This window comes from Scyliorhinus canicula, chromosome 10 (genome assembly GCF_902713615.1).
Source record: "Scyliorhinus canicula chromosome 10, sScyCan1.1, whole genome shotgun sequence".
Classification (NCBI taxonomy): Eukaryota; Metazoa; Chordata; class Chondrichthyes; order Carcharhiniformes; family Scyliorhinidae; genus Scyliorhinus; species Scyliorhinus canicula.
The window spans coordinates 139,719,853-139,744,617 of NC_052155.1; the positions used below are offsets into that span (position 1 = coordinate 139,719,853).

The following is a 24,765-nucleotide window of genomic DNA, read 5'->3' on the forward strand; positions in this document are numbered from 1 at the left end:
TCCTGGGTCCCAGGTCCGTTTCCCGGCTTGGGTCACAGTCTGTGGGGAGTCTGCACGTTCTCCCCGTGTCTGCGTGGGTTTCCTCCGGGTGTTCCGGTTTCCTCCCACAGTCCAAAGATGTGCAGGTTAGATGGATTGGCCATGCTAAATTGCCCACACCTCCACCCTATCCCCGGAACCCAGTAATCCCTCCCAACCTTTTTGACACAAAGGGCAATTTAACATGGCCAATCCACCTAACCTGCACACCTTTGGATTGTGGGAGGAAACCGGAGCACCAAGAGAAAACCCAGGCAGGCACGGGGAGAATGTGCAGACTCCACAGACAGTGACCCAAGCCGTGAATCGAATCTGGGACCCCGGAGCTGTGAAGCAACAGTGCTAACCACTGTGCTAATGAACTGTTGGAGACAAAGCAGCAGAATGGAATTCATTTGAGTGAGAGTGGGTTTTGGAGCCAGCGTTACATGAGGCAGGGTTGAACCAGAAGAGAGTAGAAAAGTGTATAGCTTGTCTGATCGCTTTATTACAGAATCAATACAGAAGAGACGTCATCCTGAGCAGTAACTGAAGTGAAAGAAGTACAACTAAATTGCACAAAATGTGGCGGTCTCTGCTGCGGTTTCCTCCCACAATCCAAAGGTGTGCAGGTTAGGTGGATTGGCCATGTTAAATTGCCCTTTGTGTCAAAAAGGTTGGGAGGGATTACTGGGTTCCGGGGATAGGGTGGAGGTGTGGGCTAAAATAGGGTGCTCTTTCCGAGAGCTGGTGCAGGCTCGATGGGCCAAAGGGCCTCTTTCTGTAAATTCTATGATTCTAACATGATCCCACCCTGAAAAAGAATTACAATACAATAACTGCATTATAAACAAAAGGTAAGTAAATATAGACTCTGGAACTGACCCTGCAGATTGGAGAATGGCTCAAAGGAGGTAGAGAGAAAGATGGGAATTATGGAGGAGTATGCTGAGTTCACCTGTGGGAAGTGCACACATCTCCAGTTCCTCAAAAACCGTGTTAGAGAACTGGAGCCAGAGCTGGATCATTCGGGAGGCAGAGTCGGTTATAGATAGAAGCTACAGGGATGTAGTTACTCCCAAGAATGAAGGTAGCTGGGTGACGTTTAAAAGGAGGGGGAAGAAGCAGTCAGTGCAGGGATCCCCTGCGGCTGTTCCCCTCAATAACCAATATACCGTTTTGGATACTGTTTGGGGGGGGGACCAACCAGAGGTAAGCCACTGTGACCAGGTCTCTGGCACTGAGTCTATCCCTGTGGCTCAGAAGGGATGGGGGAGAGCAGGAGAGCATTAGTTATTGAAGACTCTATAGTTAGAGGGACAGATAGGCGGTTCTGTGGCAACGATAGAGGCTCACGGTTGGTGTGTTGCCTCCCAGGTACCAAGGTCCGTGATGTCTCTGATCGTGCTTTCAGGATCCTTAAGGGGGAGCAGCCACAAGTTGTGGTACACATCGGTACCAACGATATAGGTAGGAAAAGGGACAGGGATGTAAAACAGGAATTCAGGGAGCTGGGGTGAAAGCTGAGAGCCAGGACAGACCGTGTTGTCATCTCTGGTTTGCTGCCAGTGCCAAGTGCTAGCGAGGTGAGGAACAGGGAGAGAGTGCAGTTAAACACGTGGCTGCAGGGATGGTGTAGGAGGGAAGGTTTCAGTTACTTGGATAATTGAAGCACATTCTGGGGATTTTGGGACCTGTACAAATAGGACGGGTTACACCTGAACCAGAGGGGCACCAATATTCTGGAGGGAAATTTGCTACAGCTCTTCCGGGGCGGTTTAAACTAATTTGGCAGGAGGATGGGAAACTGATTTGTAGTCCAGGAGAAAGCGTTGCTGGAGTTCGGGAAGTTGAGGGTAATGCAGTACTGAGGAAGGTACCAAGGTCACAAGAGTGGACCTTGCAGGCATGAAGGTGGTTTGAAGTGTGTCTACTTCAAAGCGAGGAGCATCAGGAATAAAGTTGGTGAGCTTGAAGCATGGATTGGAACCTGGGACTACGATGTTGTGGCCATTACGGAGATGTGGATAGAACAGGGTTAGTGGAGGTTCTGGGTTTAGATGCTTCAGTAAGATTAGGGAAGGTGGTAAAATAGGTGGAGGAGCAACATTGTTAATCAAGGATAGTATAATGGCTGCAGAAAGTCAGTTTGAGGAGGATCTGTCTACTGAGGCAATGTGGGCTGAAGTTAGAATTAGGAAAGGAGCGGTCACTTTGTCAGGAGTTTTCTATACGCCCCCAAACTGTAACAGGGATGTGGAGAAAAAGACTGCAATGCAGATTTTGGATAGGTGTGGTAGTCACAGGGTAGTTGTCATGGGTGACTTTAACTTTCCAAATATTGATTGGAACCACTATAATTCGAATAGTTTGGATGGGGCTGTTTTTATCCAGTGTGCGCAGGAGGGTTTCCTCTCACAATTTGTGGCTAGACCGACAAGAGGCGGGGCCACATGGAGAGGACTTCCGGTTGGCGAGCGGAGCGGTCGAAAAAAAAGGGGCTCCCACAGGTCAACGAGGTCGGGGCTTTCTTTCGGGGGGGTCTCCGCAACAGGAGGAGGGGGAAAAAAAATTCAAAGCCCAGCGACATTGGTTGCAGGGGAACCGGGCCCTCGGCAGCGGAGCGATCCGACGGCGGCAACAAAACCACCCACCCAACCCCCGCCCCAACGGCACCAGAGCGCAGGGCAGGAGCGGAGTAGCAGCGCCCCGGACCGAAGCAGGGCCGAACCTGCAGAGAGGACGGAACGGAGGAGCGACCAACGACCCAGCCACCCCCACCAGGAGAGCGCGGGGGTGCGACGAGCGGCGGCCCGAACCAAGCAGCGGGGACAAAGCAGCGGGGACAGAGCAGCGGGGACAGAGCAGCGGGGACAGAGCAGCGGGGTCCGACCCCCCCCAAACCGGCAGTGACCACCACGGGGCAAGAACAAAGAGGCTTCTCTCTCTCTCGACCCTGGGTGAGTGAGGGAAAAGGAAGGAAAAAGAACTTTTGCAAAAACAAAACTTTGAAAAGAAAACTTTTAAAGAGAGGGGAGGGGTGAAAAAATATATATTATTTTTTCTCTTTTTGCACTTTTTTTTCTCACCCAAAACAAGCCCACCTGAGAAGAGTTTTATAAAAGAGAAAAAATAAAGTGGTAAAGGAAAGAAGGGAGGAGAGAAGAAAAAGGGAAGAAACAAAAAAAAATATAGGGTGCAGTAAAGGGGGGAAAAGAAAAACAAGGGGAGAAGAAAAGAAGAAAGGGAAGGGGGAGAAAAAATGCCAGAAGGGAGCCAAAGCAGAGGGAGAAGGGGCACCAAAGGCAGACGGGCAATGGGCGAGCCAGTTCAGACGAGCAAATCAGCGCATGAAGCGGCGGAACGGAAGTATCGCCGCATCAAAAAGAGCTGGACAGATAGGTGCCCTCTGCCCCGGGGCCAGGGGGAGCTGGAACTGGAAGGCAGCCTTTGCCGAGGCGCTGAGGGAGCATCAGCAGGTAAACAAGGCAGAGGCGAAGGCAGACATAGAGGCCGCAGTGCAGGCAGCAGTGGCCAGGGCCATGACAGGGGTGCAGCAGGCCCTGGCCAGACTAGAGGAGAAAGTGGATGCCCATGGGGAGAAACTGGAAGCCCAGGGGGCAACCATTAAGGAGCTGGAGAAAGCAGCGACTGACATAAGCGACCGGGTCACGGCCCTGGAGAGGGAGGTGACGAGGCTGGGCACAACACAGGGGAGCCTGAAGGGAAGAGTAGACGACCAGGAAAACCGCTCGTGAAGGCAAAATGTCAGGATAGTGGGCCTGCCAGAGGAGATCGAGGGTAGAAACCCCACAGCATACGTGGCCGAGATGCGGGGCAACTTAGTGGGGAGGAAAACCTTTCCCAACCCACCAGAAATGGACAGAGCACACCGGTCGCTGCGCCCGAAGCCCAAGGCAGGAGACCACCCAAGAGCAGTCATAGCTAAACTGCACCGGTACCAGGATAGGGAAACAATCCTGCGCTGGGCCAGGAAAAATAGAGCTTGCAAATGGGAAGGACACGCCATTAGAATTTATGAGGATGTTGAGGCAGATCTAGCCAGGAGACGGGCAGAGTTCAATGGAGCGAAAGCAGCTCTTCACAGGAGCAACGTGCGTTTTGGTATGCTGCACCCAGCGAAACTCTGGGTCACATACCAAGAGAATACTTCTTTACAGCCCCCGTTGAGGCAAACAAGTTTGTCGAGGAACACGGGCTGGAAAACCACCAGCGAGGGTAGGGATGAGGGGCCCCTGGCAAGGGGCAACAATACGCCGACGTGGGGGTGGGGAGGGGTGAGGCAATGCCAGGCCCCCCCACCCCCGCCACGGCAAGAGCACCCTGAACAAAGAGAGACCGGGGATGCAGGGAAGGAGGGACAAACGAGGCTAGAAAAGGAACAGCGCTACAAAGTGCCACAACCAAGGGCTCGAAACAAGGAACCGCTGCAAGCACCCACCCAGTACGGTCTCTGGGCGAAGGGAGACCCCAGAGTGCAGGAGACTACCCGCGTGGCGGACACACAGTGGGCGGCTATGGTGGGTGCCCCCGGGACAAAGGGAATACCCAGAGCGCAGGGACCCGACCGCATGGAGAGAGCAGCGACAGCGGCCATCCTGGACGGCCCCCTAACAAAGGGAAACCACGGAGGGCAGGGGCGCATCCACCAGATAAGTATGGTTAATCCCACAGGAGCGAGGGGGCAGAAGCCCCCCACCAGGATAGTCACCTGGAACGTAATAGTCTTCCTCCAAGAGACACACCTGAGAGAGCAGGACCGACTGCGGGTAAGAAAGGGCTGGGTGGGACAAACCTACCATTCCTGCTATGGGACAAGGGCCAGGGGGGTGGTGATATTGATCGGCAAGAGGACGATGTTTAGGGCGGCAAAGACGGTTACGGACCGGGGGGGGGGGGCACCAGTGGTACTAGTCAACGTGTATGCGCCCAACTGGGACGACACAAGCTTCATCAAGAAGACCATGGCAGAAATCCCAGACATAGCGATGCACCGACTAATCATGGGAGGGACTTCAACTGTGTACAGGATCCAAAGACAAACAGATCAAACCCCAAAACGGGGAAAACCTCAAGCATGGCAAGGGAACTCAGTCACTTTATGGAGCAGATGGGAGCGGTGGACCCCTGGAGGTTCGCCCACCCGGGGGAGAAGGAATTCTCCTTCTTCTCCCCAGTACACAACGTATACACCAGAATTGACTTCTTTGTGGTGGGGAAAACGGTGCTTCCAGGGAAAGACAAAGTGGAATACTCCGCAATTGTGATATCAGACCACGCTCCACAATACATGGACGTGCAGCTAGAGACGGGCTGGGCCCAACGCCCCACATGGAGGTTGGACGGTGCCTTACCAGCGGACAAGACCTTCAACGAAAGGATAGCGCGGGCCATAGCAGAGTACACGGAGAACAACCAGAACGAAGAGGTCTCACCCTCCACATTCTGAGAAGCACTAAAGGCCGTACTAAGAGGGAAAATCATCGCTTTCAAAGCTCGAAGCGATAGGGAGGAAAGGGTGGCTAGGCAGCAGCTGGTCGACTCCATACTGGAGGTAGACCGCAAATACTCCGAGGCCCCGACCGTAGAGCTCCTGGAGGAGAGGAAAGAGCTACAAAGGAACTTTGACCTGCTCTCCTCCAGGAAAGCAGTGCACCAGCTCCGCCAGGCGCGTGGGACCCTGTACGAACACCACTATCACTGGGAGAGATCATGGACAGCATTAGCTCCATGCAGGCGGGGAAGGCGCCGAGACCAGACTGATTCCCGGCAGACTTCTACAAAACATTTGCGACAGCGCTGGCACTGAACCTGCGGGAGATGTTCACAGACTCGCTAGCTGGGGGCATACTGCCACCCACGCTAGCACAGGCCTCAATCTCACTGATACCTAAGAAAGACAAAGACCCAACGGAATGTGGGTCATACAGACCCACCTCACTGCTGAACGCAGACGCCAAAATACTGGCCAAAATCCGAGCCAAAAGGCTAGAAGACTGTGTACCTGAGGTGGTCACAGAGGACCAGACGGGCTTCGTCAAAGGTAGACAGCTTCCCTCGAACATCAGGCGCCTGCTGAACGTGATAATGACCCCCTCGGGGGAGAGAACGCAAGAGGTGATCGTCTCCCTAGACGCAGAAAAGGCCTTCGACAGAGTCGAATGGAAATACCTCATAGAGGTACGGGAGCGATTCGGGCTTGGAGCAGGATTCACCTCCTGGGTAAAGCTCCCATATAACGCTCCCATGGCAAGCGTACGGACCAACAATACCAACTCCCAATACTTCCAACTGCACAGGGGCACCAGACAAGGATGCCCACTGTTCCCGCTGCTGTTCGCCCTAGCGATCGAACCACTAGCAATCGCGCTCAGAGCAGCAAAAAGCTGGAGTGGGATCCGAAGGGGAGGCAGAGAGCACAGAGTCTCACTCTATGCAGATGACCTGCTCCTCTACATTTCGGACCCACAGAGCAGCATGGACGGAATCATTGTGCTCCTGAAAGAGTTTGGAACCTTCTCGGGCTACAAACTCAACATGAGCAAAAGCGAGATCTTCCCAGTACACCCGCAAGTGGGGGGGGGGGGGGGGGGGGGGGGGGGGGGGGGGCAGAACTAAAGGGGCTGCCCTTTAAACAGGTCCTACAAAAAACAAAATCCAGGGGGGGCTAGCCCTCCCAAACCTACAATTCTACAACTGGGCGGCGACGGCCGAGCGAGTAAGGGGATGGATCAAGGAGTCAGAGGCCGAGTGGGTGCGCGCAGAGGAGGCCTCCTGCGTGGGGACCTCCGTCCGGGCCCTCGCCACGGCAGCACTCCCATCCCCACCCAAAAAACACTGACAGCCACCATCCAATCCTGGAACCAACTGCGGCAGCAATTTGGCCTGACCAAAATGTCGGACAAAGCTCCCATCTGCAACAACCATAGGTTCACACCAGCACTGACTGACGCCACCTTCAAAAGGTGGGGGCAGGACGGAAGGACACTGACAGTCAGGGACCTATACATGGACGGCAGGATCGCAACACTGGACGAACTGACAGAGAATTTCAGCTAGCCTGGGGGAACGAGCTACGGTATCTGCAGATTAAAAACTTCCTACGAAAGGAGACAAGGACGTACCCACAACCTCCACGACAGACACTACTGGAAGAACTACTGGACGCAAGCATACTAGACAAAGGAAACCGTAGTGACATGTATGACCGACTGATAGAAACGGCCGACACCGTACTGGACGCAACAAGAAAGAAATGGGAGGATGACCTGGGGATTGAGATAGGGTGGGGACTCTGGAGCGAAGCACTGATAGGGTCAAATCCAACACCACGTGCCCAAGGCTCAGCCTGACGCAGCTAAAAGTGGTACATAGAGCCCACTTAACAAGAACCCGTATGAGTAGGTTCTTCCCGGAGGTGGAGGATAAACGTGAACGGTGCTAAGTAGGCCCGGCCAACCACGCCCACATGTTCTGGTCTTGCCCCAGACTTGTGGAGTACTGGACAGCCTTCTTTGAGGCAATGTCCAAAGTGGTGGGGCTGAGGGTGGAGCCATGCCCGAAAGTGGCGGTCTTCGGAGTCTCGGACCAGCCAGATCTATTCCTGGGGAAGAGTGCGGACGCCCTTACCTTTGCCTCTCTGATCGCCCGCCGTAGAATCCTGTTTGGCTGGTGGTCAGCAGCACCACCCAGAGCTGCAGAGTGGCTGTCCAACCTCTCGGAATCTCTCCAAATGGAGAAAATCAAATTCGCCATGCGAGGGTCAGACGGCGGCTTCCACAGAACGTGGGAGCCATTCACGCGACTGTTTCGGGACCTGTTTGTGGCCAACGAGCAAGAGGAAGAATAGCCAGGTAACCAAAAATCAGGGGAAAGTAGTCAAGAATCAGGAGAAAGTAGCCAAGGCATGAAAGGGAGAGATAGACCGGGAGGGAGGCGGGCGGGGGGGGACAGCTAAACCTGAGGAACAAAAGGTGAACCATGGGGGGGGGAGACAGCTAAACCTGAGGAAAGAAAGGCGAACCGTGGAGAGGGGGGGGGGGGGGGGGGGGGGAGGAGACGGACGGACACACAACAAGAGAGGAGAACCAGCGAGGTTTGGGGGGGGGGGGGGGGGGGCAGGGAAATGGGAGCTGGAAGGAAGGCACGGGATACCAAAACGTGCATGACATCTCCAGGAGCGGGGAACGAGGAAAATAAAGACAGAGCACGGGAGGAGCAGCAGAAGCGGAGGAGAGGGCGAGACGGCAGCGAGATCCGTCCGGGAGAAGCAGGCGACAACAACACGAAACACAGCCAAGTATTGCACACTGTAATTACCTCCCCGGCACCCAAATGTATATTTGCCTCCCCAATCCCCACCCCCCACCCACCTCCCCCGCCCCCCCCCCGCAAACAGTCGCCTACTTACGTGGTGTAAATAATTTTTGCCAGGTGTACAAAGCTGCCGCTGTCGAGCTGGTGCACAATACCCTACCAGTTATTCTATTTCATTTTTTATTGTTTTTTTTTAGTATGCATTATTTTCTTCTCTTTGGTATGTTGGGGTATGCCCTTCTCTATATATGTGTCTGTATATATATGTTTCTTATCTTGTGTACATAACGGTAATTATACCTTGTTCAAACACCCAATAAAATACATTTATTTAAAAAAAGAGGCAGGGCCACATTGGATTTGGTACTGGGTAATGAACCGGCCCAAGTGTTAGATGTGGTTGTGGGAGAGCACTTTGGAGATAGTGACCACAATTCGGTGACTTTCACTATAGCAATGGAGAGGGATAGGAACATACGGCAGGGCAAGGTTTATAACTGGGGGAAGGGTAATTACAATGAGATTAGGCAGGAATTGGGGAGCATAAGATGGAAACAGGAACTGTCAGGGATAGGTACAATTGAGATGTGGAGCTCCTTGATATGTATGTCCCTGTCAGGCAGGGAGGAAATGGTCGCGTGATGAAACAATGGTTTACAAGAGGTTGAATGTCTTGTCAAGAGGAAGAAGGGGGCTTATGTGAGGATGAGAAAACAAGGTTCAGTTAGGGCACTTGAGGGACACAAGATAGCTAGGAAGGAGCTCAAGGAAGGGCTTAGGAGATCTAGGAGGGGGCATGAGAAGTCCCCTTCTCAAGGAAAACCCCACTTATATGAGGAATGAAATAATGACAAAGCTGAAGTTAGGGCCGGTCAAGGACGTGGGAACGTGTGCATGGAGTCTGAAGATATAGGAGGCTCTAAATGAATACTTTTCTTCAATGTTCACAAAGGAGAGGGGCCATGTTGTTGAGGAGGATAGTGTGATACAGGCTGGTAGGCTGGAGGAAGTAGATATTATGAAGATGTGTTAGAAATTTTGAGAAGCCTGAGGATAGATAAGTCCCCTTGGCCTGATGGGATATATCGTAGGATTCTTTGGGAGGCGAGGAATTGAAATTGCAGAGCCTTTGGCTTTGATCGTTCTGTCCTCACTATTTACAGGAATAGTGCCACAAGACTGGAGAGAGGCGAATGTTGTCCCCTTGTTCAAGAAAGGGAATAGGTATACCCCTGGGAATTAGAGACCGGTTAGTCTCACTTCGGTCACAGGTAAATTATTGGAAAGGGTCCTGAGGGATAGGGTTGACGATCATTTGGAAAGATACAGCTTCATCCAGGATAGACAGCACGGATTTGTGAGGGGTAAGTCTTGCCTCACAAGTTTGACTGTATTCTTTGAGGAGGTAACTAAGTACATAGATGAAGGTGGAGCAGTTGATGTCGTATACATGGATTTTAGTAAGGTGTTTGATCAGGTGTCCCATGGTCGGCTCATACAGAAAGTAAGGAGGCATGGCATAGAGGGAAATTTGGCCGATTGGATCAGTAACTGGCTATCACATAGAAGACAGAGGGTGGTGGTAGTAGATGGTAAATTTTCATCCTGGAGCCTAGTCACCAGCGGTGTACCACAGGGATCAGTACTGGGTCCTCTACTATTTGTGATTTTTATCAATGACTTGGATGATGGAGTTGAAGGTTGGGTTAGTAAATTTGCTGATAACACCAAGGTTGGCAGAGTAGTGGATAATGTGGAGGGCTGTTGTAGTCTGTAGAGACATTGATAGGATGCAGAGCTGGGCTGAAACGTGGCAGATGGAGTTTAACCCTGATAAGTGAGAGGTGATTCATTTTGGTAGGACAAATTTGAATGCGGATTACAGGGTTAACGGCAGGGTTCTGAAGAATGTGGAGGAGCAGAGAGATCTCCGAGTCCATAGATCTCTGAAAGTTGCTACCCAAGTGGATAGAGCCGTGAAGAAAGCCGGCATGTGTTAGCATTTATTAACAGGGGGGTTGAGTTTAAGAGCCGTGCGTTAGACCACATTTGGAGTATTGTGTGCAGTTCTGGTCACCTCTTCATTGGAAGGATGTGGAAGCATTGGAAAGGGTGCAAAGGAGATTTATCAGGATGCTGCCTGGATTGGAGGGTAGGTCTTATGAGGAAAGGTTGAGGGAGCTAGGGCTTTTCTCATTGGAGCGAAGGACGATGAGAGGTGACTTAATTGAGGTGTATAAGATGATGAGAGGGATAGATAGAGCGGACATTCAGCGACTTTCTCCTCGGGTGGATGTAGCTGTTACAAGGGGGCATAACTATAAGGTTCATGGTGGAAGATATAGGAGGGATGTCAGAGGTAGGTTCATTACTCAGAGTGGTTGGGGCGTGGAATGCGCTCCTAGCTATGGTAGCGGAGTCGGACACTTCAGGAACTTTCAAGCGGCTATTGGATAGGCATATGGAGTGCACTGGAAAGTTTGGGAGGCGGTTGATTTGATCTTAGTTTCAGACTAGTTCGGCACAACATTGTGGGCCGAAGGGCCTGTACTGTGCTGTACAGTTCTATGTTCTAAGCCTAAAATGGGTAGGGGGAAAATGCATGGATCCATTATCAAGGACTTTATCGCGGAACACTTAGAAAGCAGCGGCAGGATCAGTCAGTCAGCATGGATTTATGAAGGGAAAATAATGCTTGACAAATCTGTTGGAATTCTTTGAAGAGGTGACCAATACATTTGACAAGGGGGAGCCAGTCGATGTGATATATTTGGACTTTCAGAAGGCGTTTGACAAATCAGAGATTATTGCGCAAAATTAAAGTGCATGGGATTGGGGGAAATGTATTGAGGTGGATAGAAAACTGGTTGGCAGAGAGGAATCAAAGAGTAGGGATCATCGAATCATAGACTTTACAGTGCAGAAGGAGGCCATTCAGCCCATCGAATCTGCACCGGCTCTTGGAAAGAGCACCCTACCCAAGCGCACACCCTCCACCCCATCTCCGTAACCCAGCAACCCCATCTAACCGGAGGGCAATTTAGCATGGCCAATCCACCTAACCTGCACATCTTTGGATTGTGGGAGGAAACCGGAGCACCCGGACGAAACCCACGCAGACACGGGGGAGAACGTGCAGACTCTGAACAGACAGTGACCCAAGCTGGGAATCGAACCTGGGACCCTGGCGCTGTGAAGCACAGTGCTAACCACTATGCTATCGTGCTGCCCCCATTAATGGGTCCTTTTCAAATTTGCAGGCAGTAACTACCGGGGTACCAAAGGGATCAGTGCTTTACCCCAGCTATTCACAATATATATTAATGATTTGGATGAAGGAACAAAATGTAACATCTCAAAGTTTGCAGATGATACCAAGTTAGGTGGGAGGGTGAATTGTGACGAGGACGCAGGTATCCTACAGAATGATCTGCACAGGTTGGCCGAGTGGGCAAATCAATGGCAGATGCAGTGTAATTTGGCTAAGTGTGAGGTTATTCACTTTGGAAGCAAAAACAGGAAGGCAGATTACTACCTGAATGGTTGTAAATTGGGAGAGGGGTGTGCAGCGGGACCTGGGTGCCCTTGTGCACCAGTCGCTGAAGGTAAGCATGCAGTTGCAGCAGGCGGTAAAGAAGGCTAATGGTACGTTGGCCTTCATTGCGAGAAGTTTCGAATATAGAAGCAGGAATGTGTTGCTGCAATTATACAGGGCCTTGGTGAGGCCACATCTGGAGTATTGTGTACAGTTTTGGTCTCCTTCTCTGAGGAAGGATGTTCTTGCTCTCAAGGGAGTGCAGCAAAGGTTTACCAGACTGATTCCAGGGATGGCGGGACTGTCATACGAGGAGAAGATTGACTCGGTTGGGATTGTTCTTGCTGGAGTTCAGAAGAATGAGGGGGGAATCTCATAGAGACTTATAACATTTTAACAGGACTATTCAGGATAGATGCAGGGAAGATGTATCTACCAATGATGGGTGTGTCCAGAACCAGCGGTCACAGTCTGAGGATTCAGGGTAAACCATTTCGGCCAGGTATAAGGAGACATTTTTTCACCCAAAGAGTGGTGAGCCTGTGGAATTCATTACCACAGGAAATAGTTGATGCTAAAACATTGAATATATTCACGAGGCGGCTAGGTTTTGCACTTGGGGAGAATGGTATCAACGGCTATGGGGAGAAAGCAGGATTAGGCTATTGAGTTGGATGATCAGCCATGATCGTGATGAATGGCAAAGCAGGCTTGAAGGGCCAAAAGGTCTCCTCCTGCTCCTATCTTCTAAGTATCTATGTAAATAGCTATATTTTATGGGATAGCTTTTTTTCTCAAATATTGTTAATATTTCAATATTTTGTTGACTACTTCCAGCCACAAAGGAAAGGGGCATTTTATTAAGATACTGAATTTATTAAGAAAACATGTATGTCCATGAAGACCATAGAGGTGACTTACCTAGGATTGGTTTGATAAGACTCACCTTATGTAGGGCACATCATCATTCTGAACAAGATCCAGCAGCCACTGCAATTCATCAGTGCTCCTGTCCACTGAAGGGAGAAGTAGGTTCAGAAATAAAATGAGGGATAAAACAATTCAAAACATTCACAATTAATGAAACTCAGACAAGAGTAAACATTTAACATCCACTGTTTTAAAGGTCTGTAAAAGATTTTGCAGAGTTCACCAAGACAAAATGTAAGTTTAAAAGAAACTGCATTCAAGAAAAATCCCTACTTATATAAAACTTCCACTTCTCATCATGTCTCAGCTTGTAATTAAGGTACTTGTTCTCTTTCATATTGCTACAGGTTTTGCTGAACGTTTTACATATTTATCCGGAAGCAGTTTAAACTACCATGAAATCGCAACTGCATGAAAACAGCTTTTTTTTTTTATAAAGGTCATTTTACTTGATTGCTGAAAGTAAATTCCTGTGCTCCTTGAGCTTATTGCCAACTTGTGAGATTTTAAATAGGTCACCGAGATTCATGAAGGTTGCCTTTGTTCTCCTGCCATTTTCCTGAAATGCTTTCCTTCTGGTGCAAATGACAAACAAATTTCCTCCATACAAGCCTTTCAAATTGAAGGAACTCAGACATCTCTCACAGGATTAATTCGATAAATATTTCAGTAATTTGCTCAAATCAGTTGTACCCATAGTTATTTCAACACAGCAAATGGAACCATCTGACTGGTTCCTACATCATGACACAGCTCCACAGGTAATAGTGGCAGTAAACAGAAAGGTGAACAAAAAACAGCTTGCATTTAAAGGGCATATTTAATGCAGTAACAGATTATAAGGTGCGTCATGGAGTATCACCAAAGAAAAATTAACATCAGCCATATGGGAGATATTAGGGCAGATGCCAAAAGCAGTGCCAAAAAGCTAGGTTTAAAGGAGGATCTTAAAGCCTCTTTACTTCCTCCCCACCACTTGCAATTACACGGAGTGTTGTGTCATCAGCAAACTTGTAAATATTACATCTGATTCCCTCATCCAAATCATTGATATAGACGGTGAATAGCCGGGACCCAAGTACTTTGATATCCAGAGCTTCCAACCTTTCCCAACAGAAATCAGTATTCTAGGTATCACAAATCAGTATTTTGACAGTAAAATCAGTATTTTCATTTCAAAGAAAAAATGCCCACCAATCTGAAGTACAGTACACAAATCTAAAACACAAATGCAAAATGAAAATCCAACGCTTTTAGATACATGTACATCATCATGAGTGGGTGTTTTCAAATTAAGTTTCAAACATTCAGTAAATCGAAGAATGAAAAATGTGAACAAAACATTCACCTTTTTACGTGAAGTTCAAAATAGTCCTTACACCACGATCAGATCTCAATTCAACCTTACTAATGCAGTTCTTTTGCATTTGTCAGACAGTTTTACAATTACCTGCTTTCGTCTTAATTTCAGAATTTACCTCGGGCTTACTTAGGGATGTATATGTAGCTCTTTTATACTTATCAAGCAGTTTTGCATTGAATTGCATTTGATGACAGCACTGTCCTTTGGCTTGAGCTTAGACTTTCTGGGTTAAGAAGTCAGAAAGTGTCCCAGTTCCTAAACTGGGCCGAAACTCAGTGGAGTTCTCCCTGACCAGACTGAAGATTCATTCATCTTCAACGTTACAATGTGTGATTGACCAGACTGCCAGCATGATTTTTGGAAGATGACAATACTTCAGCTCACCAGCTGATTTTCCCCTCAGCTGGGAGATATCCACCCAAACTTCATCTGATCATCTGTCTAATGCAATACCTTCCAATGAGTCAAGCTGAAATTGAGCTAATTCCACTTCTAAATAATCCAGAACATCTTCCATGATATAGAATCGCTTTGCAAAGTAATAAACTGATGCAAAGTTTCCATCCATCCTCCCCCTTGGATTTGCCACTCATGCATGAAGCAGCAATTCATCCTTAAGGGGAAATTTGGTGGTGACATATTTACACACTGGAACATAGGACTTTCGTACTGATGAGTAGACATTACTCCTATCTTGCGAGGTGAGATGGCCTGTCTTGAGAAACATAGAACATTACAGCGCAGTACGGGCCCTTCGGCCCTCGGTGTTGCGCCGACCTGTGAAAGCATCTGAAGCCTATCTGACCGACACTATTCCATTTTCATCCATATGTCTGTCCAGTGACCACTTAAATGCCCTTAAAGTTGGCGAGTCTACTACTGTTGCAGGCAGGGCGTTCCACACCCCTACTACTCTCCGAGTAAAGAAACTGCCTCTGACATCTGTCCTATATCTACCACCCCTCAATTTAAAGCTATGTCCCCTCGTGTTGGTCATCACCATCCGAGGAAAAAGACTCTCACTGTCCACCCTATCTAACCCTCTGACTATCTTATATGTCTCTATTAAGTCACCTCTCAGCCTTCTCCTCTCTAACAAAAACAACCTCAAGTCCCTGAGCCTTTCCTTGTAAGACCTTCCCTCCATACCAGGCAACATCCTAGTAAATCTCCTCTGAACCCATTCCAAAGCTTCCACATCCTTCCTATAATGTGGTGACCAGAACTGCACGCAGTACTCCAGGTGTGGCCGCACCAGAGTTTTGTACAGCTGCAGCATGACCTTGTGGCTCCGAAACTCAATCCCTCTACTGATAAAGGCTAGCACACCATATGCCTTCTTAACAGCCCTATTAACCTGGGTGGCAACTTTCAGGGATTTATGTACCTGGATGCCAAGATCTCTCTGTTCATCTACACTACCAAGAATCTTGCCATTAGCACAGTACACTGCATTCCTATTACTCCTTCCAAAGTGAACCACCTCACACTTTTCCGCATTAAACTCCATCTGCCACCTCTCAGCCCAGCTCTGCAGCTCATCTATGTCCCTCTGTATCCTATAACATCCTTCAGCACTATCCACAACTCCACCGACCTTCGTGTCATCTGCAAATTTACTAACCCATCCTTCTACACCCTCTTCCAGGTCATTTATAAAAATGACAAACAGCAGTGGCCCCAAAACAGATCCTTGCGGTACACCACTAGTAACTGAACTCCAGGATGAACATTTGCCATCAACCACCACCCTCTGTCTTCTTTCAGCTAGCCAATTACTGATCCAAACCGCTAAATTACCTTCAATCCCATAATTCTGTATTTTCTGCAATAGCCTACCGTGGGGAACCTTATCAAACGCCTTACTGAAATCCATATACACCACATCAACTGCTTTCCCCCCATCCACCTGTTTGGTCACCTTCTCAAAAAACTCAATAAGGTTTGTGAGGCATGACCTACCCTTCACAAAACCGTGCTGACTATCGCTAATCAACTTGTTCTTTTCAAGATGATTATAAACCCTATCTCTTACAACCTTTTCCAACATTTTACCCACAACCGAAGTAAGGCTCACAGGTCTATAATTACAAGGGTTGTCTCTACTCCCCTTCTTGAACAAGGGGACACATTTGCTATCCTCCAGTCTTCCGGCACTATTCCTGTCGACAAAGACGACATAAAGATCAAGGACAAAGGCTCTGCAATCTCCTCCCTGGCTTCCCAGAGAATCCTAGGATAAATCCCATCTGGCCCAGGGGACTTATCTATTTTTACACTTTCCAAAATTGCTAACACCTCCTCCTTGTGAACCTCAATCCCATCTAGCCTGGTCGACTGTACCTGAGTATTCTCCTAAACAACCTTGTCTTTCTCCAGTGTAAACACTGACGAAAAATATCCATTTAACGCTTCCCCTATCTCCTCTGATTCCACACACAACTTTCCACTACTATCCTTGATTGGCCCTAATCTTACTCTAGTCATTCTTTTGTTCCTGATATACCTATAGAAAGCCTTAGGGTTTTCCTTGATCCTATCCGCCAATGACTTTTCGTGTCCTCTCCTCGCTCTTCTTAACTCTCCCTTTAGGTCCTTCCTGGCTAACTTGTAACTCTCAAGTGCCCTAACTGAGCCTTCATGTCTCATCCTAACATAAGCCTTCTTCTTCCTCTTGACAAGTGCTTCAACTTCCTTAGTAAACCATGGTTCCCTTGCTCGACAACTTCCTCCCTGCCTGACAGGTACATGCTTATCAAGGACACGCAGTAGCTGTTCCTTGAAAAAGCTCCACATTTCGATTGTACCCATCCCCTGCAGTTTCCTTCCCCATCCTATACATCCTAAATCTTGCAAAATAGCATCATAATTGCCTTTCCCCCAGCTATAATTCTTGCCTTGCGGTATATACCTATCCCTGCCCATTGCTAAAGTAAACATAACCGAATTGTGATCACTATCACCAAAGTACTCACCTACATCCAAATCTAACACCTGGCCGGGTTCATTACCCAGTACCAAATCCAATGTGGCATCGCCCCTTGTTGGCCTGTCTACATACTGTGTCAGAAAACCCTCCTGCACACACTGCACAAAAACTGACCCATCTATAGTACTCGAACTATAGTATTTCCAGTCAATATTTGGAAAGTTAAAGTCCCCCATAACAACTACCCTGTTACTCTCGCTCCTGTCGAGAATCATCTTTGCAACCTTTCCTCTACATCTCTGGAACTATTCGGAGGCCTATAGACAACTCCCAACAGGGTGACCTCTCATCTCCTGTTCCTTGATACTTTCCTTGATTAACAATGCCACCCCCCCCCCCCTTACCATCTTCTCTGTTCTTACAGAAACATCTAAATCCTGGAACCTGCAACAACCATTCCTGTCCCTGCTCTACCCATGTCTCCGAAATCGCCACAAAATCGAGATCCCAGGTACCAACCCATGCTGCAAGCTCACCCACCTTATTCCGGATGCTCCTGGTGTTGAAGTAGGCACACTTCAAACCAGCGTCTTGCTTGCCGGTGCCCTCTTTCTAACTTTTAACCCTATCCCTGACCTCACTAATCTCAACATCCTGTACACTGGGACTACAATTTAGGTTCCCATCCCCCTGCTGAATTAGTTTAAACCCCCCCCCCCCCGAAGAGCACTAGCAAATCTCCCCCCCCCCCCAGGATATTGGTACCCCTCTGGTTCAGGTGAAGACCATCCTGTTTGTAGAGGTCCCACCTACCCCAGAATGAGCCCCAATTATCCAGGAAACCAAAACCCTCCCTCCTGCACCATCCCTGTAGCCACGTGTTCAACTCCTCTCTCTCCTTATTTCTCACTTCGCTAGCACGTGGCACGGGTAACAACCCAGAGATAACAACTCTGTTTGTTCTAGCTCTCGGCTTCCACCCATGCTCCCTGCATTTCTGTCTCAAATCCCCATCTCTCTTCCTATCTATGTTGTTGGTACCTATGTGGACCACGACTTGGGGCTGCTCCCCCTCCCCCTTAAGGATCCCAAAAACACGATCAGAGACATCATGAACCCTGGCACCTGGGAGGCAACACACCAACCGTGAGTCTCTTTCGTTCCCACAGAACCTCCTGTCTGTTCCTCTAACTATGGAGTCCCCAATGACAAGTGCTCTGTTCCTCTTCTCCCTTCCCTTCTGAGCAACAGGGACAGGCTCTGTGCCAGTGAACTGTGCCCCATTGCTTACCCCTGGTAAGTCGTCCCCCGCAACAGTATCCAAAACGGTATACTTGTTATTGAGGGGAACGACCACAGGGGATCCCTGCACTGCCTGCCGGTTCCCTCTCCCTCCCCTGACGGTAACCCATCTACCTTCTTCTTTTACCTGAGGTGTGACTACCTCCCAATAACTAATTAATAATTAATAATCTACTTCTCTCAATAACCCTCTCAATAACTGCCTGGCTTGTTCACCAACAAGGCCTTCATCAGACTTCTGATTGCATTTGTCCTTGTAGCTGGCAGGCAATGGAACACTGACAATTGCAGCAGGTTTCACAAAGCAAAGCAACAAGTCCTGAAAAAAGTCAAGCAACCTCTGATGTAGAATCTGGATCTTGGGAGCTTCATTTCAGAGCTCTAGATTTAGCCTGTTGAACACAAGAAGTGTAAATTGAAGAAAGATACAATACAGCTGGTTTCTGTCACAAAACTTTGCATAATTCCTGGCAGCTTTGCCTCGAGATGGCTCTACTGTTGTATTACCAACAGGATTGCTAGCTGTGGGAGACTTCTCGCTTCCAGCACTTGAACAGCTGTTGTTTCCATCTTTCTTACTGTTGCCAGTCTTGCTACCATGCACAAGAACAGTAAGAAGCCTTTCAACACCAGGTTAAAGTCCAATAGGTCTGTTTCAAATCACTAGCTTTCGGAGCACTGCTCCTTCCTCAGGTGAATGAAGAGGTAGGTTCCAGAAACATATATACAGACAAAGTCAAAGATGCAAGACGATACCTAGAATGCGAGCATTTGCAGGTAATTAAGTCTACAGGTCCAAAGAGAGGGGTAATCCCAGGTTAAAGAGGTGTGAATTGTCTCAAACCAGGACAGTTTGTAGAATTTCGCAAGCACAGGCCAGATGGTGGGGGGTGAATGTGATGCGACATGAATCCAAAGTCCCGGTTGAGGCCGTACTCATGTGTGCGGAACTTGGCTGTAAGTTTCTGCTCGGCGATTCTGCGTTGTCGTGCGTCCTGAAGGCTGCCTTGGAGAACGCTACCCGAAGATCAGTGGCTGAATGCCCTTGACTGCTGAAGCATTCCCCGACTGGAAGGGAACATTCCTACCTGCCGATTATCGCGCGATGTCCGTTCACCCGTTGTCGCAGCGTCTGCATGGTCTCGCCAATGTACCACGCTTCGGGACATCCTTTCCTGCAGCGTATGAGGTAGACAACATTAGCAGAGTCGCACGGGTATGTACCATGTACCTGGTGGGTGGTGTTCTCATGTGTGATGGTGGTACCCATGTCGATGATCTGGCACGTCTTGCAGAAATTGCCATGGCATGGTTGTGTGGTGTTCTGGTCGCTGTTCTGAAGGCTGGGTAGTTTGCTGCAAACAATGGCTTGTTTGAGGTTGCGTGGTTGTTTGAAGACAAGTAGTGGGGATGTGGAGATGACCTTGGCAAAATGTTCATCTTCATCGTTGACGTGTTGACATTTCACTGTCGCTATTTCAAGTAGCACACTGATCACCCTGTTCACATCTGCGTCAAAGAACCAAACAATGATAGTATACAATTGTTCCTCCGCATCATGGTCAGTACTCCCATCGGTTGAGATAGTGAACGGGATGTGTCTGATTTTCCCAAGGATGTCACCTTTCGTCTCTTGGCCTAGAGTCTTGGCAATTGCTGTTGTCATGGTCAGGTGTGAAGCAAACTTAGAAGAAATCAAGCTGTCCAGAAACATCACTTTCACAAGATCAGCCAAATGATTTGCAGCAAAAAACACAACATTATGCTCGCTCAGGAAATGTGTCATCAAAGTTTCTGCTCTTATAACCGAGTCGTCTTTCTGTTGTATGAAAGGTTTGATGTTGCAGGTGCTTTCAGAAACTTGTACAATAGCCTCTATGTCATTTGTTCCTCCGTGAGCGATGCTGAAGTCTGTTGAGTAGACGTTACATTGCTCAGTGTATTTATCCTTTCTCGATTGTACAATAAAGGACCATCTTGATGTGTAGTCTTTCTTAAAAGTCTTTTTTCTAGATTTAGCACCAGACAACAAAGTCATGATCGTTACTTACTCAACATTTCCATGGGCTTCTCTTCCAACTTAACTACGGCGTCATTACAAGAGACTAACAGGCTTGAACTAAGCCAGACAGCCCTTTACAGGGAGCTGCCAAGGTTTATTTTCTTCCCTCCCCCCAAAAAAATCCACGCTTTAATACGCTCCTTCAGTGCGGTGTCAGGTTGGATGCAGTGGATTGTGTATTTAAACGCAGGAAATCGTACTTCCGTATTCAAGGAGATTTTCCATATGAAATGTGGGTGCGTGGAATGTACTGCCAGCAGAGGTGGTGGAGTCAGAGTCATTAGGGACATTTAAGCGACTCTTAGTCAGACACATGGACAGCAGTAAATTGAAGTGGTGTGGATTATGTTGATCTTAGATTCGGATAAATGGTCGGCACAACATCATGGGCTGAAGGGCCTGTACTGTGCTGTACAGTTCTATGTTTTAAATATGGATATCTGTGCTAGTTAGCAGCACATGGTATCCTATTCATTACCGTACAAGCTGAAAATACCCATTTCTTTGTCCCATATCCTGTCCGCTAACCAATTCTCAATCCATGCCAGTATATTACCTTCAATCCCACACACTTCAATTTTTCACATCAACATCTTCTGTGGGACTTAATCAAAAGCTTCCTGAATATTCAAATACACCACATCCACTGGTTGTCTCTTATCTACTCCACGGTTTTTCAAAGTGCAGGTCGTGACCCACAGGTGGGTGTAAGGAGGGTCACAGCATTCCTGTAGTGGTCCTGATCATGGGAAAAGCGCCCAACAGTCTCCACCAGCATTTAAATTGAGAATGGCAGCTGCTACCACCTTTTAAATGAGAACAAAATTAGGCTGGGTGCAGTCTTCTGACCATAAGCAGCAGCATTGAGCAAGAGCCCCGTATGTATGTGCTTTGGTGCCAAATCATGGAGGACAGCTTCTTCCATTTTCTGGCAAGCAAGACAAGAGGGCTGTGAAGATGAACCATTTTGTTATAAGAAAGAGACAACCAGAGACACAAATAGCAGATTACCTACTGGCCAGGATCTCACATCTGAATCTGCTGGAGAGAGCTGCATAGGAGAGTCCATGGCTGGACAGACAGTGCTGGTGTTAGCTCTGTACAAAGCAGCAGAGACTCTGGTTAATAGCCTACAATAAAGCAAATACAGATGATTTATTGACTTATGGTTTTATCAATTGTGCCAATGCAATTAAGGATGCAAAGCCCATGAGTGTTATATACAGGCATGTGCTGACAAATGAGAGAAGTATCAGATTTTGAAAGCGAAGTGGTGGATGAAAAATTCCTTTTGAGGTGAGAGCCCAGAGTCAGCTATTAATTTACAGCTGACTCCAAATGAAAATACTAAGCCGCTGTATCTGATCTGGGACAGCACATTGAAAATATAAAAGTTCATAAGGCTGTCAAGCATTCTGGAGTAGCATCTTCCAGGAGTATCCAATCTGAGTAAAACAAGCATTTTGTTGCTGTTGCCCTTCACGACGACCTACATGTGCGAGATTGGATTTTCCATTTTCACAAAGATGAAAGCGGCATAAATGAGCTGGCTGAGTTCTGCACCTGATATGTGTATTGCCCTCTCCTCCTGGGAACCTGATTGGAGTGAGATCATGAGGTCCAAGTAGGCTTCCTTTCGCATTAAAGTTAAGAGAATGTGAAGTGTGTCGCGAAGGTCGACCAAAGGTCCCAAGAAAAAGTCGAAAAGACACAGATCTATTCTACCAGTTAGGTCCTCAGAAGTTTGTCAAAAATGATTTCTCTTTCATAAATCCATGTTGACTTTGTCTACTCCCATTAATATTTTCCAGGTGCCCTGTTTTCACATCCTTCGCGACAGACATACAATACTTGCATCGAGTATGTAAATCAGATTTAGCATTGATCTCGTTGAGTTGGAGGATACACTGGATTGTAGAAATAAAAGGTATTCTAACAAGAAAAATATTAACCAGAAGGTTTTTATTATAAATTTAGAGTCCCCAATTATTTTTTTCAAATTAAGGGGCAATTTAACATGGCCAATCCACCTACCCTGCACATCTTTGGGTTGTGGGGGTGAAACCCACGCAGACACGGGAAGAATGTGCAAACTCCACACGGACAGTGACCCAGGGCCGGGATTCGAACCCGGGTCCTCAGCGCCGTAGGCAGCAATGCTAACCACTGTGCCACCGTGTTGCCCAAAGTTTACCATATTGATCCACAAGATTAATGTTTTACGGATATCCTTTATAACAGTTGAGGTAGAATATGTATTTGTGCCATGTGTATAAAGTGTTAATGTAATTTATAATAGTACAATCATAATTTGAGAATTTTATTTGCATGAGAAGAAAAGTTAAATAATTTGATTAGCTGATAAAATCACGTGGGACAACTGAAAACAGTGGAAAAGTTTAGAATTTGTTAAATGTTTATAATATTTTGTGGTAGGGAAAAGAGGTAGAACATGGCACCATAGTTGAATTTCTATGTATTTAAACATCAAGAGCAAACCTTGCGTATAATCCACAACTGCTTCCAAAGCTGCAATGCGAACATCAACAAAGTGTCCATATTCTGCATATGATTTGAAGAGTGAAGGATCACTGGGGATATGACCATTCTTCTGTAGCACTCGAATAGCTTTCAGGCAGCTGCAAATTAAACAAAAGAAATTGTGCTTTTTAAAAAACTTGAAACCTCTATACAACATTGGACTGAATTAAAACCTCTTATTGCATATCTGGAGTCAGGCAAGTCGTTTTTCCCCCAGTCATGGAAAAACAAAACTTTTCATCTCAGGGGGAGGGAGGGACTATGACGGTCTGCCTTACATTGCTTAAAATATGTCTTCTGGCAATTGGCGACATTAAACCATCCTCACAGATGGTGAGAAATAGTTAGCAACGGCAAGAGTTTTTTTTGCTGGCAAGTCAAAATGTAGATTTCAAAATTCAGTGATATGCATTCCGAGAATTAAGAGAGGCAGCACTAAAAGTGAATGACAGGTAGCACAATGTAGGTCAATGGAAACCATCATTCCTTCCAATATATTATGAAGGAGTCAACAGGCCAATCATTACCATCTCGTTTTTATTCACATTTTGTTCTTAATGCTTTCAGTTCCACATCACATTTCATCTGAAATTTGCTTTTATTTATTCAGGATAATCTTGTCATCACACAAATACAGTTTCACCACAGCACTTCTTTCCAGACAACTTCAGTTTGTGAATTAGCTTTGAACAGCAACAATAAGTGCATTTGCATAATACTTTAACGTAGAAAATGTGCCCAAAATAGAGGAGCTGGAATAGACAATATAGCCCTTCAGCTCTGCTCTGCCATTCAACTTGGTCACGGCTGATCTTCCACCTCAATGCCACTTTCCCACCTGCGATTCAGAGATAAAAAATCTGTCCAGTTCAGCTTTGAATATACCCAACAGCGGAGCACCCAAATCCTTCTGAGGTAGAGAATGTCAAAGATTCACAACCCTTTTTTGTGAAGAACATTCATCTGAGTCCTAAATAATCAAAGACTGTGCCACCAAATATAGATACCCCAAGCAGGGGAAACAACCTCAATGCCTACCTTCTCAAGCTCCTTCAGAATCTTGCTTTTTATGATGAGATCACCTCATTATTTTAAATTCCAGTTAGTGCAGGACCAATTTATTCGCTCTCTTATTTTGGACCACCTTTTCAACCCAGGAACCAATATAATGAAACTTTGCAATACCACCTAGGTAAGTGCATCCTAACGTAAATATGGAGTTTAAAATTGCGCATAGTACTGCAGGTGTGGTCTCACCAAATTGTAGCAAACCTTTGCTTTCTCAATTGTTTTCTGTACCTGAAGACAAACGGTGTCTTTGTACAAATGAATTAAAGTCTCTCTGAACACCAACATTTAAAAGTTTCATGCTTTCTAAGATTTTCTTCTGTTTCCTATTCTTATTAGCATAATGAGTAACCTCACACTTCCCCGCATTATACTCCATCTGCCACTTTGCTGCCCACTCACATAACCTGTTTATATCTTCTTGCATCCCTTTTCCGTGTCATTAGATTACTTTCCCACCTTTCCCTTCGTATCATAGAACATAGAACATAGAACAGTACAGCACAGAACAGGCCCTTCGGCCCTCAATGTTGTGCCGAGCCATGATCACCCTACTTCATCAGCCAATTTTGGGCTGATTGCTTTCGAACATCAAATCCAAGGCATTAACGTAAATTGTAAATAGCTGAGATCCCAGCACTGATCCTTACTGAATTCCACTGGTTACAGCCTTCTAACCT

At 47.3% G+C, this 24,765-nt stretch overlaps 1 protein-coding gene across 1 annotated transcript in view; it reads right to left on the reverse strand.

Moving 5' to 3' along the window:
* Positions 1–24,765, reverse strand: part of taf2 (TAF2 RNA polymerase II, TATA box binding protein (TBP)-associated factor) — a gene marked incomplete at its 5' end in the record, with an annotated part of 199,598 nt that overhangs the window by 67,674 nt on the left and 107,159 nt on the right. Inside the window, 2 exon segments of the mRNA XM_038808478.1 lie at positions 12,837–12,906; positions 22,976–23,115. Coding sequence (XP_038664406.1) covers positions 12,837–12,906; positions 22,976–23,115 — 210 coding nt within the window.